The sequence below is a fragment of the Gavia stellata genome, chromosome 2 (assembly GCF_030936135.1).
Source record: "Gavia stellata isolate bGavSte3 chromosome 2, bGavSte3.hap2, whole genome shotgun sequence".
Taxonomy (NCBI): domain Eukaryota; kingdom Metazoa; phylum Chordata; class Aves; order Gaviiformes; family Gaviidae; genus Gavia; species Gavia stellata.
This window is the reverse complement of record NC_082595.1, coordinates 11,857,655-11,876,057: the sequence shown is the minus strand read 5'-3', so window position 1 is coordinate 11,876,057 and position 18,403 is coordinate 11,857,655. Positions and strand designations below refer to the sequence as shown.

Sequence of the window (18,403 nt, the reverse complement as noted above, 5' to 3'; positions counted from 1 at the left end):
ACAAATTAAATGTGGTGTAATTCAACTGCGAAAAAAGCAGATCTTCAACTCCTTGGGAAATTAGTTTTAACTCTCAGACTGGTTGTCACAGAATTAAAATTGCCCTCCTCAATAGGCAAGAGTAACATAATGCATTCTCATAAATTGAATACTAATTATTACAGGTGTCGTAAGGTTGTATACATTTTCACTAAAAACTCAAAATCTCCTCTTTTCTACCACTGGGGAAAATTCAACCTCAGAAAAAAACAGCATAGTAGCAAACAGATTCCACACCTTCCTTAACTTCTGGTAAGGAGTTTGTTGCCAATGATGCTCGTTCAGTATCATGAAAACACTTCACCAATTCCACAATATTTTGGAGTTTACTCACAATTTTTAGTAATGTTCTTGTTCAATTTAAAACCAGACCTTGCATATTAGCTATGGTCTTTCACAACCAGCTTTCAAACTGTGTATTGAGCCCATCCTTGCAACAGTAAGACATACAAATCTAGATGCAAGTAGAAAATTCATTATGCTCATCTCTTCCAAACCCTGGAGCCTCGTCTCCTTCAGCTTCATCTGAACTTCCTTCTCTGTACACAAAGGTTTCAGAGTCCCTGTTCCTGAGCCCTTGGTATCCAACCCTTCACAGGCACAGCTGACCGGTCTGTTACTGGCCCCTGTTCATAGGGGCCTTCCAAATCCCCTATTCCCTGATTAATTTTACCTTGAAAGCAAGGTGAAACTGAATTGTTCAACCTCAGTAATATTAACGACATGCATTTTCATTCTGTTTGCCATTCATCAGCCTCAGGTACACTTAGCAATATCAGGCTGTGAAATGAGCTACAGTAGGTTTCCAACAGTGTCACACTCTGCTGCTGCTCACTGAAAGGATATGCACCACACACACATCAACCACAGGATGGCTTAAAAAAAAGAGCCTAATACATGTATTAATTGAAATGTAGTTTCAGTGTATTATTGCACTTTGGAATGAGACTTTGGAAGGAGAAGTTCTAATCTGAGATGAAATCAGCTTCAAACTAAATTTCAGAAGTTATTCAAATTCAATAATAGTGCAGAAATATTCTTGTTGACATCACTTAGAACTACTCTAGAGAGAACAGACATTTATATATGTATTTTGTCAGTGCTGGCTGAATGCTGACATGCAAGAAAATCATCTAAATATCCGTATTTATAATATTAGCCCCCGACTTCCAACAATAATCACTGAAGCCAAATCTGGCCAAATTTTCTTCAACCGGGTTATTCCGTATGCAAACAAGTACATGCTGCATGCAGCTCTCTCGAAGCCTATTAACTGCCTGACTCATCAGCAAATGGCATTCACTCACAAAAATGCTAACAATTTGTGATTACAGCTTTAGAAGTTATACAAAAAGTTTAAAAAACATGCACCTTTTTCCAGTGTCTTTGATGTGCCATCTGATAATTTCAAAAAGCTGTCAGTGTTGACTATCACTGAAGTAATTCCCAGAGCTTGAAGTTGATGAGAATCCAATTGCTGAGACACAGCTCAGGAATGACATGCATTATTTTAACGATTTCAACCTTGTACGTCTCCAGTTAAACTTCACAATTTGTCATTTCTGAATTTAATTTCAGCTACTGAACTTTAGTTTTGATCACAATAATCCAGACAGGATTTTAGCCTCATGTAAATGTCAACTATTTTAGCTCACTTTCTGTACCACCTACCTGACCTTAACTCCTTGCAATTTCTCACCATGACTTGCACATGGTTTCACATCTCAGTATGAACATCTGAAGTCAAAGTTCACAGGAGAGACTAAAGCACCGTATTTTCAGAACTGTGCAGTAATTATTGAAAGTGTATAATGTTTAGAGGAAAAAATTAGCAGCCCACTTATAAGAAAACATTTTATTCAATCACCACCCCAAATAACACAATTAATTATATAATGCTACCTACCTAAGTGCTGAGATGGTGGTCATCACTGTAGAATCTGAGAGTCCTTGCATCACCTTCCACCCAAGGATATCGTATCAATTAAATTTCATGCTTTTTTATTTTTTAAAGAGAAGCATTACCACCATAATCCTTAATTGAAAATCATTTTTCCACTGATTCAACAGACTATGGATCGGGCCCTGCGCACCAGCTGTCTAGAAAGGAACGTCACAGTTAGGTCTATGTTACTTCCACCTCAGTGGTGTGCAGAAACAGTGGAGCTCTACAGGACAAGCCTATTTTAGTAAATTAATTAGAATGAAACATCAGTATCTTCTGTTGTAATAAACATGTGACAGTAAGGAACTCGTATAGCCAAGAGTTCAGGATAATTTTGAAAATTTGGCCTCTGGTATGACTGTACTAGGTCATTAAAAGCTACGTAGACATAAAAGCTAAGTGAAACATTAAAAGGTGTCTAGATGTATCAGCATGGACTAACAAACCTTGCTTCCCCTTCAGAGCACCAAGTTCTAAAATTGCTGTCATTTCATTAACATAGTTGCAACAGTTTACCTCAAATGAGAACACCTCATTTCACTTGGCAGTGCTAGGTTAACAGTTGGACTTGATGATCTTAAGGGTCTTTTCCAACCTAAACAATTCTATGATTTCCTTTTCAAGAAAAAAAAAAAAACATTAAAATACTGGAAGAAATTCCTCCAAAAAATCCTGCAGTGCAAAAGCAGCAATGAAGACTGAGCACTACACTCCAGAACGCTAATAACCTGCAGAAACAATGGCACCCACCTAAACAAAAGCTAGCATATGAGGCCAAGCAAAGAGTATACTACAAAAGAGCCTTAAATTCTGATTTAGCTTCTTCCTCCATTTGTAAAACATTTTTCCCCACAAAACTGTACGATAATCAAGTCTAGAAAAAAATAAAGCAGGGTTTTATGCTCAGCACACAAAAGGGCAACTTTAGATGGTTTTGCTTTTACACCAGAAGTGTAAATTCATTCAGCTGGACACTTTGTGTCCTTTTTTCTTCCCTAGTACAGCAAGCTTGCTCAAGTTTGCTTGGTGTCTACCTATTGCAACTAGTTATTATGGATACATTTTTTTCAATTTCCAGTACAATGACTAGTTGCAAGACTAGTAGCACAGAAAGACAAATGCCAATCCATAAATTATAAACAAATACTTCAGAATACCCACCACTACCACAATCTGAAATCTGTGTACAGCGTATTGTTATCTGTACACCAGAGCTGCTACTATTCAGGTCTTCACCAGAACTTGTTTTCTGCAATGGCTTTCTTTAACCAAAGTGACAGGTGACCCCCAAGTCATGAAGACAATTTCTTGCATTTCTTGAAGCTGACAAACATGATTGTGAAAATTCCAAGAAAAAGTGTGTACAATTATAAAGGAAAAATTCAAAAGCTTATAAAGAAAACACTTCCTGAAGAAGAGAGGAATTTCTCTTAAAGTTTAAAATTACTTACATACCTTTCCTTGTGCCAAGCCTATTCTGGCAGTTTTTTTTTTTCTTTGTACAGATCCTCAAAATGAAACCCGTTTTGACTGTTAGCTATGCATTAACATGCATGTCCAAATCTTCAAAAATTCTGCCGTGAATGTTGGAGTAAGCATAACAATCCCCACCATGAAAATGCTTTTGAAAGGCAATTAAAAAAACACCACGTTCTTGTAACAAAAAGATAACCTAAAGTGAAGACAGCTGCACGGTGAACTGTACATCAAATGTTTCCCAACCCACAAAGTTTGCCTGGTAATTCTACAGGGATACAATAAATAGAAAAAAATTCCAAGATGTTTAGCCATCCTAACCTTAACAGAGATTAAAATAATATATAACTGATTTTATTCATGTTGTTACTGTCTGAATCCAAAATGCATGCTTATTTTGTCTCATTGACAAAATAATGAATACTAACCACAAAGATTTCTACCTTTCAACACTGCAGGCCCTACTCCAAGTTGACAGGCAGTGCACTTCACCAATCCTTCATTTTCATAGCCTCCAAAAAGTGTTGAAGTTCCAAGCATAAGAGCTTTACTAGATCAGAATCTCAGCACACTTTCTGAAAAATTCAATCACAGTAAGAAAAGGTTCGTCACCACTCTAAAAGTAGGAAGAAGCATTACATCACCAGCAACTGTAGTATCTTCTCACAGCCAAAAAGAAGGAATGGCAAATACTGCAATCGCAGGTATCTATAACCAAATACAACTGGCACAACTCAGAAACTCGCGGCATGGATGAGGTGGCCAGATGAGTAACAAAATCCCTCCCTTTTCTTCTATCTCCGTGACGTATCAGGAAGATGATGCCTCTATCTTGTGAAAACATGCTGGAGAAGGAGAGCATGTCTCAGCAACCTCACCATGGCAAGATTTCTAATGACAAAAGAGTAGGACACTTTGCAATCTTCTTATCTGGAGACTGACATTACTATATGTAGTTTTAATGCCACATGAACCAAGCCCTAATAGCGTATGTTCAGAAAGATTCATAAAGAGTATAGGAAGTTGGCCTATTAAGTACTTTATAACAGGGCTGCATTATAAAAAGCACAGGAGTAATAATATCTTGCAACCATATTACTTAAAGCTGAGAACAATCCTCTTTTGGAAATGTAAATATTCAACTTGGTTAAATCAAGACAATCACAGATAGACATTTTTTCCCAAATCTTTGGCTGTATTGCAATGGTTGTTTCAATTTGTAATCTCCAACTAAACATTTCCTATCCATGGATTAACAATATATTTACTGACTTGTGTCTTTTAACAGTATTTATCCAACATAACAAAATAAACTGCAATTTGTTATACTTTTTTTTTTACAAAACATTTTATAAATATTTTTACAAAATGTATACAAAGCAATTTCAAGTGAGACATACTTTACAAATGAAGGTATTTAAGCAAATAAAGTCCATACCACACTGACAATAAGTGACACATCCTCTTTAAGTGAAGTCAGTCTGTAAGGCCTCCCTAATCTAACAGATAAATTATACTAAAATCTTCAAAACGAACATAGTTTTCTTAATTGCCAGTTTAAAATTTGTTTTAATATTAGGCAATATTAAATAACATTGAAATCACAATGCTGATCCAGCAAAATAATGAAAACATGTTTAAAGTCATGCACATTCACAATACTTTGCTGGACTTGAGCCCATATGATTAATAAATTCATTTTTTTTTTTTAAGCACAAGAAAAATACAATTCTTTCATTTACTGCTTCATCACGTACCAGAATTCCTTTAGAACTGAATTTAAAGGAGTGAACAACAGAACATTAACAATCTAAGATTAATCTTGCTAGGATTGTACAATGGGTTCCTCTCATAAGTAGTTCAGAGAAATGTGTCTGACCAAATCAACCATGATTACTTTTTGTAATTTGTCATTTTTTGTATGCCATTGTCCCCCATCCCCAAATGAGATCCAATAGAAGACACATAGCCTGACACTTCAATTATGTATTTGCTGTAGAGAGGCTGGACACCCCGTACCTATTTTGAGGTGGTACAAAAAGCAAGTGGATCAATGAATGTGCAACTTTACTTCTTTTTCCCTATAAAAGAAAAATTTAACTAGTTAACATACAGCTGTGTAACTTACTGTTTTCCTTCCTAGATGGTTTAGAACGGTTAAATTTCCAGAACAATAAAATAAAATACGCATCAGGATACACAGCCTTGAGCATATTATTAAATCTAAAAAGGCAACAGGTGAAGACTATATTGTCAGTTTTGCCAAGAACAAAAGAATTAACTGCTTGAGAGTCTATTCTATGGACACCTAACTAAAAATTTAAAACTGGCAATACTTATTATTACCTTGAATATTTTATACAACACTTGGGAATGTTGGGTTTTTACAAACATGTACTTTAAAATTGGCACAATTTTTTTAAATGGCAATTAGTAACATACAAAACCAGTATTTCCATTCACGTTGAAGGGGAAATTAATTTTAAGTAAGTTCATCTTTCTCACATTGCTTTCTAGATTTGGTTTCCTTTAGTGGCCAGACAGTGGACTGTAGCTCAACACTGAGTTGCACTGTAATCTTCTACTGTCACAAGGATCTAATTCTGCTTTCTTTTGTGCTATTCAGATGGACTGAATTACATGACAGCAAAACCTTCTGTTTTCTTTCCTGGCAATCTGACTGACAACCACAGCTTGTCACAATGAGCCTCTCTATTATGAAAATTGTAATCAGCAAGTCTGGAAAATGGCTGGTTATTTTTCTAAGAAATTGTGGAGAAGGTCTGGGGGAGAACATGAGCATACCTTAGAAACCACAAAAGCTATATCCTCCTGAGCAGACATATGTTCTACACGTATGTGACAAATGTAAGTGCACTTATGTGCACAAAAGGACTCATGACCAAAGTAAACTAGGAAAAAGCAGCATGGGTAGCAAAAAAAAGATGTCATAGATTAAAATAAATAAATAAAATAATAAGATTCTATCTTAACAACATGACAGCAAGCCAAATACAAACCATGCAATGGTTTCACTTGGCTCTACAATATGAATTAATAATTACACACTTTTCGATATGTTTAAACAATGGGATTGCTGATTGACTTTGGTCTGTACATATCTTGATAATTATGACTGCTACGGTGGATGATTTAACATTCTCTGACAGCAAAAAGCAAAAAAAAATCAAAAATAAACACTGGCCTTTAAATTTAATCAGAGTAAGGCTAATGTCCTCTTAAAATATAAGCTACAAATATCATAACAGTTTTCAAATAAAAGTGCTTTTGACACTTGGTCTAAAAAAAACAAACGAACAACAAATAAAAAAACCATTTATACCACTTCAGAAAGACTCAAGGCTGACTACATCCAATTATAAAATGCAAAATCTTTTCCTCAAGAGTTAACATATATATGTATTATATATATAAATTCATGGCTCTATCATCGCCTCATCCTGTACACTTTGCCATTTACTGGCTTCCATTCTACCTTCCTTAGTCAAGCATTTATTACTTCATATCATGCCACTGTGACTAAGATCATATAATATCATCCCACAGACTAAAATTACCCACTACAAATATATCATCAAGTACTAGTTTCTGCTCAGAAAGCAATAGAAAAGCACTTTAAGTTTAAATTATGAAGCCTCGTAAACACACTGATGATATCCTTCCAACTTAAGAATCCTAGAACACAGATTCATTAACAAAGCAAATAATCACTTCTGAATAGAGGTACAGTGGGTTTTCCAGAAAAACTAAAAATTTGATGATTTGTGTAAGAGAAGGGTAGGGGAGAATTGTTGCTTCCATCACTTTTTAAAAACATTTTCTTAATAAATATATCCTTTCAAATGACTGTGATTGTCAGTATATTACCGTATTACATAGGGCCTGTTACGTTGCAGGTACTGCACAATTATCAAAAGCACTATCATAATAATACTTGAAATAGTAAGGCCCTAACAGACTGCATTCTAACAAGGATTAACTTTACTTGGATATCTCACTGTAACCACAATGAGTATTGCTCTCAAACACAGAACAGAATCTAGTTTAGAAAGGTTAACCTTAAATGCATGTCAGGCTGTACTTGTGGTGTCATTCACATTTGCTTCTGCTAAGAGAAACATAACTTGTCCATGGTACTCTAACTATTAACACTCTAAGATACTATTTACAGCTGCTTCTAAAATAGAGTCAGTTTCTACAACACCTTCACTGTGGTCTGGAATAAATTTTTCCAGGCAGTTTTCCTGTGAAGCAATTGGTGAAAAATTAGGAAAATCTAATTCAACCGAGCCGCTACTTGTCGCCTCATTTTGTGGCTGTCTCCCAGCTTTTTTAAGTTCCAAGATGTTTTTAAATGTAGTTTCTAAACTCTTACTGAGCAGTAAGTCTTGCTGGGGTTCACCAGAGCCTTTCCTGTTATCAGGATGTAAAACCTCATTCTTTGGAGAGCTCCTCAGAGTTTTGTCTTGGAGGGAATTATTACATGTTACCTTTGAGAAAGACTGAACTGTGTTCCTTGATATTTTATTGTGTGTTCCATGACTGCCTCTTGACACAGTCTTTGACAAGTCTTCAGAACTCGAAGAATTCTCGGTGGACTTGGCAAGATCTTTCCCAGCCATCTTTTCTTCAGAAAGGGCCACGTATTGGCTCTCAGAAGAACAATTAGCTTTTTCAAACTTTAAAGCTTTAGTGAGGCTCTCCGATTTTTTAGTAGAAGCTATTCCTTCTTGTGGTGTCAGAATGTTGTTAGGCACTAGAGGAAGTTTACTGTGATTTGTGGACTCTGCTGAGCTGGATTTTGGTCGGTCTCTGGCTTGGGTTTTGGTAGTATGACTTCGAGAAGGTAATGTTTTGCTAGACTGATGGTCACTTCTGCTGGACTGTGCTTCTTCAGCTGTTTTATCAAATTGTTTGGCAGAACAACAAAAATCGGCCTGATAACCATCTGAAAATTAAGTAACAACATTTTACTTAAATTACCTACACATCAAAATAACAGACACTCCAACGTATTTTTCTGAGTATTAAAATGCAAATAACATCCACAGCCTACAGATTCATGTCTTTAAGAGACGTACACATGCTTAAGTGTTCTGCTGCATCCAGTGTAGAAGATTATCACCAAATTAATCAGCATACTACGCACGTACGTGCACTGTAAAACCAGACTAAGGGCACTTCCTAGCATTCCAAATATCTGGAAGACTAATACCTTCTTCAATGCATCCTCTGAGTATCTTTTAAGATATGCAGAATATGCAGAACATTTACACAAATAGTAACTGCTACCTTACACAAATAATGTGTTTCTAGTTGCTATGTTCAACAAGAGCCTGGTTAAAAATGCTGCCATTTAAGCAGCCATGACATTCCAAAAGCAACACTTCATTAAGATGAACAGGAGTACTCATGCTTCATCCAGTGGTGTTCTTTCTGACTGCCAGCAAACTCACAGATTCTTACTTACTAGAACTGAGACCATGTAGGAGTCGTGACTATTGTCAAAAGAAACTTGGAAATATTTCTCTGCCAAATAGGGCAAATATGTTTTTTCCCCAAATAACTGCTTTCAACCTTACAGTGTCTCTAGCTTGTTGAATTTGGGAGTTATTAAAATATAACTTGCAACTGCTTATTCAGAATTTTGATTACTGGAATCCCTAGCAATGAGTGCCTTACTGTAGCCACAACTATTTTTCAACACTCCATACTTAATGCTGCTTTTGTACGATTCAGAAGTTAACCGTTACTTACCAGGATCCACTAGTGCAAGACGCTTATCCCGGGTCAGAGATGCCCTTTCTTCCTGGTTAAACATCCTATCAATCATAACCATTTCTGCAGAGGGATTTATCCGCTGCAGGAGAATGGGAAAAAAAAACCAAAAAAACAAAAACACAACCATCTCTGTAGTCACTCGGTATGTTGGTACCAAATCAGAACATTCATAGATTAGTTACTCTTCAGAGAAAAACAATGTCTTTCATTAGGTATTTGCAGAGAATGTTCACAATTCCACAACATCTTCAATGATGTTGACTGTGACCCCAACCACTACTAAAACTCAACCATAAACTATTATTCACATTTTATGGTACATTTTATTTGTTAAATATTTTAAAACAATGAATTACTATTCCAATTGTAAGAATTGTACCTTTTCAGGACTGAGTCTGTTTACCACTGTACACCACAATTCTTTACATCATACAGTATCTTTCTCTTTCAGAGAGAAACAACAGCAAAAATCTTGCAATGGGACCACTCTATCATCTTGTTTCCTTCCTGCACTTCTCTCCCATCCTTCTAAATCATTGGTGCCGAGTTGCATTTTGCTGACAATGCCTTCAAGCCAGGTGGATCCATCCATCACAGAAGAACGGTCACTGGCTACTAAGTCACAACACAGGTACCTAGTTCCAAACCTGAACGCTATGTGAAATAACCTCTTCAAAATGACTGAATAGGATTTACCATACAACATACCAGATGCTAAAAGAACAGATTTTAACCTCCATCCCCTTTTTGCACCTGCAATTACTTGCAAATACTTGATGGTTAGTACCTTTTGTAACGGAACTGCTAGATTCCAAAACCGTATTAATTCTAACACTTACATTACGTATTCCTGTCTCTAAAGCAGTGTGATTTAAATGTCTATGATACTCAAATTCAGAACTTTTCCAGGCTTGAAAACTAGCATGTCTGAAGCCACAATGGCATTTCCTGATCCTTGTAAACTACATTCTTAAAGAAACTTTGTCAGTTTTCTTTTTACCTCATGCCTGGGATTGTGAAAGCACTTAAATCAGAAGCATTTCTGATGAAAACGTGAGGCTCCACCCAGCTTCTAAGAAGTAATGATTTCCTAAATTGTAGTATGATTTAGCTCCAATTATAGTATGGTTGGAGGCCTCTGAATGGAGCTTTTCAACATTCTTTCAGGCTCTATCCCCCACAGAAATATACAGAAATCAGCTGCCTGACTACCACAGCCTGTTCAGCGCAAGAGCAGAGAGCGGAAGTTCACGTGTCTTAAATGTCTATGTAACTTATATACAACAGCACCCTTACTTAGGTGGTATGTGAAATACAAACCCAACCCATGTCACTGATTTAAGACGTGTGCATACACTTAAAAACACAGGTTGGCCACTGAGATTGCTCGTGCAACAATAAGTACACTGGCTATATCCATGTACCTCTAAAACCTTCATATATACACTTGTCACCTTCATAAGGCGATAAATAGTATCAACAAAATTAATTTTAATGCTACCTCTCACCTTCCTGTAGATGTTGGGGTTTTTTAACAAACTGAATCATATCCTATAAACATAAAAAGTACATAGGTTATACACCTTACCATTGCATCTTCTATAAGCAAACATCTGTATTTGTTCAGCATAGCCTGTGTCCTCTTCAGAAGCTGTGTAGCTACAGATTCAAATTCACTGTCCACTAGAAAGACAAGAGTATACTTTCAAATACTGTTCTTCAGTAAGCAGAAGGTTCAGTAATCTGCACAAATTTAAAAATGTTCCCTTTCTTATTGATCTCACTTACATAAAGAATTCTCTCAATACATTGATTACAAACATATTGCCAATTTTTAAAAAGAATATTACCTTTTCTTAAGTCTTCCTCTGTTGGCAGTGATCCCTGGCACACATGGTATGAAAGAAGTCTCTGAACTGCATCATTTAATGATCTGAACCGACTTTTATCTGGTGTCACAGCATGCACTTGATCCTTCTGTAACTGCTGTAGAATACTACAAGGAAAATTCATGACATATAGTTAACAAACTCTAACAGAAGTTTATACATTGACAAAATCTAAAAAGAAATGAAGGTTAGAGAAAATATCTGCAACAAAATTACGAAAGAAGAATGACTTACAAAGCTCCTTTAGTTAACTGTTTAGCAGCAGGCCTTTTCTGTCCAACTAAATGACCATCCACCTAAGTTCAAAATAAAAAGACGAATTACAATATATCCCCTCCTTCGCAAAGTTTCAGCATTTATGTCTGCCAATTAAGTTTATCACCAATACTAAGTGTAACCACCATGTAAGTATAAACACTTTCAACTACCTCCTATTTTCACAGGGCACTGTATCAATGAAATAGGGAAGTCACTTCTCTTACATAAACCAAAGGTCTGAAATGTTGTTAGTAGGCAAATTCCACTGTAGTGCATATACATGCTTCACTAGGAAACAGGTTGGTTATCAAATTTAGCAGGTGAAAAGAAGAAAAGATACAACTAAAAACTCTTCCAAGAAACCTGCTCTCAAGAACTGTCTCTGCATTTCTCAGCTGATGCCATCTTGCCTGATTTTGATGGATTAGAGTATCTGTCAGGAAAGCAGGCCAAGGTTGCGTACTTGAATTCTCAAAAGCCATGGTGGCTGGATAGGGGGTGAAAGTGGTTCTAGGAATTCTGTTTCAGTGTCCATGCTATAGATATACCCATCAGGTAGAGCTACATCATCTCGTCCTTTCCTTAGACATTTATGAAGCCAAGATTTTTCAAGGGAACACTGTCCCAAGATGTGAGGCTGTCGGAGGTGGTAAAGGCTCATGTTCCTCCTGTACGAGAGGCATTACTGCAATCCAAGTATTCTCCCAAAGAAGCCATTCTGGATCAAATAATCTTTGTTTAATACATCCCTTCCCAATAAGCTAGAGAACAGCTGAGTTTGTAAGAAGTAATGGTAAGAGTAGGTCTAACTTATGTCCAACTCAGTGAAGAATTACTATGTCATATGAAATTATCTTCAGGGAACAGTACAGTCAGACTCCACTTACTGAATTAAATCTCAAAACAGCATTCAGAATATCAATTTGCAAAATATTCAACGTTTATTATGTCAAGGTAGAAGCTGACAAGCTTGAGTGACTTCATACACTCCAAAAAAAACCTGCAAGGACTCCTAGATTAACAATATGGAGTTAAAACATCCCTAACTTCACTAAAATTTTAATGGAAACATCAAAATAAAAGTATTCTTTACCTGTATACTCTGTTGAACTGATGATGATCCTATCACTTTTTCTTGTGGCTGTGCAGTTCCTAGAGATTGCTGTATGATTTTTCCTCCAGAGTCCTGTCCTATAAAGAGTATGTTAAAAAGACTCTGTCATCCTAAGCAAAACCAGAACAATTTCATGTACCTATCCTGATAATTTTACCTGAGTTTTTAGCTTTTAGGAGAAAGATACATGTCTCACATGCTTAAAAGCATTAGTGCAACTACCCTGGGGACAAACTGGCTCATAAAAATGAAACAGGACTGGTATTTTCTGCTACAAACCACAAAAATCCTCAGATATAAATCATCTCCTACTGCAATGTAAGAATAAATTCAAGTACTGTTAAGTATAATGCCCCAACAATTTACTGAAAATCATACAGTACATTTTATCAATCTTTTAATACCAACCCTCCCTCAAGCACATAAATCCAATTTTTCTAGAGCTCCTGAAAGTATTTAGACAGCAGGCATCATAATTTTTTTTTTTTCCCCCCTAGATTTTCTAGATGGGCAGACTTCCTCCAATTGCCTTGCTCAGGAATTCAAACAGCATCTTACCAGCCATGCTACATTACAACCACACAAATAAGAATTTTTTTTTTCCCCTCTCAAAAAAACCATACTGTGCTGATTGTAGAGAACTGCCTGGACAGCTTGCACATACCAGTACACAAGGGAAAAAAAAGCAGGTAGATTAAGGGACCTTATCCAAAAGGCTTACTTATGTACAAAGAGAACGTGAAGGTTAGTGCATTTTTCTGGTTTTGAATATATTGGGTTTGTTCTTTTAGTAGCATGGTGCTGCTTGAAAAGCCCAGTATTTTGCATGAAGCATGCATTAACTATTCTAACTGAAAGTAACACATTCAAAAAACAAATCAAGTAACAACAGCCTGCACATAACCTTGTAATCACTATTTTTCTTTCCTCTATATACGAAGCAGCCCTCACAAGAGATGGTCTAGAAGTTTCATAGAATTTTTAGCAGATCTCCATATTTTGAAAATTACTTATTTCTATTTTCCTAAGCTGAAAAAAAAAAAAAGAAAGATGAAAGAAGGTACAATTTTGGCTTTTATAGAGGGGAGAAATAATTGCTTATTGTGGAGATTCAACTTTCCACTCTACAAAATGAAGTGCCATGATTGGCAAAAATAAAAGCACACATTCAATACTGAAAAATTTAGTTTGCCTTCCTCCAAAATTCTGATAACCTTTACGACCCTATCAGCATGAGCCATCAATGCAAGTCTGACACATTGAAGAAGAACCAATTTCTGTTGCTGGCAAAAATTAAGAAAATTATTTTAAAAAGACCTTAGTTGACCTGATAGCGTGTTGCTCAGAAGACTTGTTAGCTGAGGCTGTCTCAAATTATCCTGTGTCTTCAATGCAGAAACTGGTGATGTCTGGTTCATAGCTTTTTTCTGTGCCACATACATTTAAAAAAATAAAAAAACACAGTCAAATATTTACGGAAAGCTTTAACAGAGGAAAAAAGAAAAAAGGCAACTAAAATTCAGCTCTACGCATCCTTTTTCAAGCTCAAACTCATAACTGGTGAAATTTCAGACTTCTCAATTCCTCCTAAGTTCAAAAATTTTATAAAGTACGTTAGAGAGGAATAGAAATTACACTAACAGCACAAATATACACCAGTTACGTTGTAGAACCACCATGATTTACCACTACAAGTGGCCCTCAGAAAGCTCAGCTTCTCAGAATCTCAAAACTGCAAGATGACTTAAATAAGCTGTCTCCACAACAAAAAAATACTCAGCGGAACACACTGTCCAATGTTTAGCGACTAAATGATACATGGTTTATGGTACAGTACAACACTTAAAATGCAAGTACAAACAAGCTACAAAGATTCTATTAAACAGTAGAATTTGTTCTCTGTAGTTCCCATTTTCAGCTCTGAAATTTCAGCACAAAACCAAAATGATCTTTTACAGCAATAGGAAATATTATGCTTTTGTAACTGCTGAAACTCACTGACCCAGCACATATCCTACAAATAGGAAGATCACAGAATCACTGATGTTGGAAAGGACCTGTAAGATCATCAAGTCTAACCATCAACCCAACACGACCATGCTCACTAAATCATGTCCCGCAACGCCACGTCTACACATTCCTCGAACACCTCCAGTGAGGGTGACTCCACCACCTCCCTGGGCAGCCTGTTCCAGTGTTTCACCACTCTCCCAGTAAAAACATTTTTCCTAATATCCAGCCTAATCCTCCCCTGGCGCAACTTGAGGCCATTTCCTCTTGTCCTGTCGCTAATCACTTGGGAGAAGAGACCCAACACCCACTCCTCTGCAACCCCCTTTCAGGTAATTGTAGAGAGCAATAAGGTCTCCCCCTCAGCCTCTTCTCCAGACTGAACAACCCCAGTTCCCTCAGCCGCTCCTCATCAGACTTGTGCTCCAGACCCCTCACCAGCTTCGTCACCCTTCTCTGGACACGCTCCAGCACCTCAATGTCCTTCTTGTAGTGAGGGGCCCAAAACTGAACACAGGATTCGAGGTGCGGCCTCACCAATGCCAAGTACAAATGTACAATTGCTTCCCTACTCCTGCTGGCCACACTGTTTCTGACACAGGCCAGGATGCCACTGGCCCTCTTGGCCACCTGGGCACACTGCTGGCTCATATTCAGCCGGCTGTCAATCAACACCCCCAGGTCCTTTTCTGCCAGGCAGCTTTCCAGCCACTCGTCCCCAAGCCTGTAGCGTTGCATGGGGTTGTTGTGACCCAAGTGTAGGACTTAGCACTTGGCCTTGTTGAACCTCATACAATTGGCCTGGGCCCATCGATCCAGCCTGTCCAGATCCCTCTGTAGAGCCTTTCTACCCTCAAGATGTGTACACGTGAAGAGAAAGTCAGGCAGGCCTCAAATTACTCATCTGCAAACAACTCGTGCTAGGAGTTTTGGCAAAGTCTAAAAGTGTGGTTCTACAACATGTTCACCCTTATTTGCTAAATACACATTACTTTCTACGACACATTATTTCATTGCCTGTTTTGGTCTTGGATAAAAAAATCCATTAGACCTTTGGGAAAAGAGAAAGATCTAAGATAGTTAGTGCAAATGCATTCTCAGACAGTTATTATCAGTATTTTATAATGACCAAGGAAAAAAAACAAAAGCAAAAAAAGGACAGAAGCAGAATAATAGCTTGTTGCTAACTGTGTGACAAGTCACTGAGTTAAATATTGGCAGAGTTTGGAAGTTCACTTGTGAAAACAGACAAACTTGAGTTGAATATATACTGCAGCTGCATAAGGTGGACAAAAAAAGACCAGTGCTCACCTTAAAAGTAAATTCAGAAAATTTTTTTAAATTATTACTAAGTGGACTTCTTCTTAGAGAAAATAATTTTAAATGTTATGCTTTTACAAACTGCTTTAAAAGGTATTTTCTCTTAAGGATTCTAAGAAACACCTCTTGCCTTGTCTTTGCTTCAGATTTGAAAGGTTCTAACTGCTCCAGACACAAAAAGCTTTTGGCAAAATGCCAAAAAGGTTAAGTTTTAACAGATTAATTTCGTATGGTAAATAACAAAGAGAAACCCAAGAAATCTTTTCATCTCTAATTTGAATAGGTCAAACATTGAAAATACATGCATATTTTTTTATGAGGTCAAAAGACTTGTAAGTGCTAAGAATGTACCCGAGCCTTAAAATCTAGATTTTCAGGAAATCTAAGATTTTCAGGAAAGCTCATAGTGGTATATTTTTACAACATCCATTCCTTTAAATAGGAGCAGAAATAGATCAGTGCTAAACAGTTCTGAAAATATTACTATGTATCACCAACAAATCTTCTGAATTAATGAAAGTGACAGACTCATTCACTCACTGACAGACTTTAGAAATTATGTCTCTGGGTTACAGTAATTTTCAGCAGTTCCACATTATTTGTAACAATACAAACTAGCAAAATTAACACTCTCTGTTATTAGCAGAGTATTAAAGTTGGTGTTAACCAGATTTTAGCATAGCTTAGAAGGATTTCTTTGACTACATTCTCAAGTAGGTCTCATACCTGACCAAAGGCAAACTGTTGTTGTGTTACTCCAACTGACGTGTGACTAAAGGTGCTGACAGACTTGGAAGAGGATGCCGGAAGACGATGTGATGCACTGACGGGAACTTGAGTTCTGTTCTGCGTGAGCTGTTCTCCAGTAAAGTTTCCTCCTGATGCGACAGACTGAACTGATGGTCCCAAGCTAGGATGTACTGAACCAGAAGAACTTGCAACAGCAAATCGATTAGAAGCTGACATACTTGAGGCTGTAGACTGCCCAGGTGACATTGTAGTAAAACTCGATCTACCTTGAGAAACGTTAGCTTGACTGGGTGACAAATGTAACACCGTTGGTGACGCCTGCTGCAGTGGCACCTGTCCACCAACAATTTGCGAAGTTCCATGATTTACTATAACTTGGTTTCCAGGAGCTGTGAATGTCTGGCCGGAAACAAGCTGAACAGCTGTGTTCTGATTATTAAGCATCTGTCCTGAATACGACTGGTTGGCTCTTAGCATGTTTGTAGAGTTCCTGTTGAGCATTACATGCTCAGCAGACACTTGGCTAGGAACCAGCTGGGAAGGCTGAGTCTGAAGAAGTTGTCCATTTATGGCCTGGACATGATGAACTGAATTAGAATTAACAGACAAACTTGTAGGTATGAGAAACTGGTTTTGAGGTGCATGAGGCTGTCCCATAGGAGAATGGATAACAATACTACCTCCAGCGTTGCTAACTGTCTGAGGTGTAACTGATTTTCTTGTATTTTGTTGATTAACAATATTAACAGACATATGAGGACCAACTACTGAACTCTGAGGTGAGTTTGCAGAAGCGAACGGAATCCCTTGCTGTACATGATGCTGCTGTATTCCCAAGTTATTCACATTGTAAGCAGTCTGCTGACCCATCTGGATAGGCTTTGGTTGGATATTAATGGGAACTTTGTTAGAGTTTGGTGCCAAACCCCTTTGAATGATGATATTATGGACAGGCAATGATGTCTGAAAATTTGTGCTGTTAAATGGAACGGTTACAGGTTGTGCTACTGGACTTGAATTTGAGTTACCAAACAGTGAGTTACCATTTGGAGTTTGTCTATGAACCAAGAGGCCACTACTCATGTTTGCAGGTGTTTGTTGACCATTGCCTTTCAGTATAATCTGAGATCCATCAAGGTTATTAATGGTCATCATGGAAGGTTGATTACTAAATGAACCAATTAGCTGTATCTGCCCAGAACCACTAATCTGGCTGCTATTAGACAAATGCTGGCTGGGAACACTAATTCCGACATGTTGCATAAAGCCATGTTGCACACCAACTGTATTGCTTGCAAAAGATGCTCCAACAGGTTGCTGTACCACTTGAGTAACTCCTATAGGTTGCAACGTCTGACCTGAGTAATTAGAAACATTAGAAGCCTGAGTAAAGGATGCTGATGAAGAAGGATGAAGCTGAGCTTGTGCAAACTGTTGGCTAGAACCTACACTGGCATCCAAATATGCCTCTTCTGCCAAAGTCTGTTCAGTAATATTGGCCTCCTGCAAGGACTTCTGAAGAATATCAAAAGGCTGATCCTCAGTAAGATCAGGTAAAGGAGAAGATACAAGTTCATCTTCAAGAAACTGAAGGCTACTGGACAGCTGCAGTCCATCACTAGGCCCCTCTCCAAGTTGACCACTCACACCTTTTACAGACGACTTAGGATCAGTGTTCTGAAATGCAAAACAAGAAATAAATCATTTTCAGAAATTCCAAGCTCTACCTTGTTTCCCCACCAAGCTTTTTTTCATGCAAACAAACTTTCTTTACAAAATTGTATTCTTTGCATAGTATGT

The 18,403-nt window shown here is 37.4% G+C and overlaps 1 protein-coding gene across 1 annotated transcript in view; it reads right to left on the bottom strand.

Annotated features, from left to right (window-relative positions):
* Positions 1–4,846: 4,846 nt before the first annotated feature.
* The window catches only part of BICRAL (BICRA like chromatin remodeling complex associated protein), a 35,530-nt gene continuing 21,973 nt past the window's right edge, over positions 4,847–18,403 (bottom strand). The window contains exons 5-12 of the mRNA XM_059835538.1: positions 16,580–18,280; positions 13,851–13,950; positions 12,503–12,600; positions 11,386–11,447; positions 11,113–11,258; positions 10,851–10,945; positions 9,239–9,341; positions 4,847–8,429 (exon numbers count right to left, since the gene is read on the bottom strand). Of these exons, the coding sequence (XP_059691521.1) occupies positions 7,627–8,429; positions 9,239–9,341; positions 10,851–10,945; positions 11,113–11,258; positions 11,386–11,447; positions 12,503–12,600; positions 13,851–13,950; positions 16,580–18,280 (3,108 nt within the window). The 3' untranslated portion in view covers positions 4,847–7,626. The remainder of the gene's footprint in view (positions 8,430–9,238; positions 9,342–10,850; positions 10,946–11,112; positions 11,259–11,385; positions 11,448–12,502; positions 12,601–13,850; positions 13,951–16,579; positions 18,281–18,403) is intronic.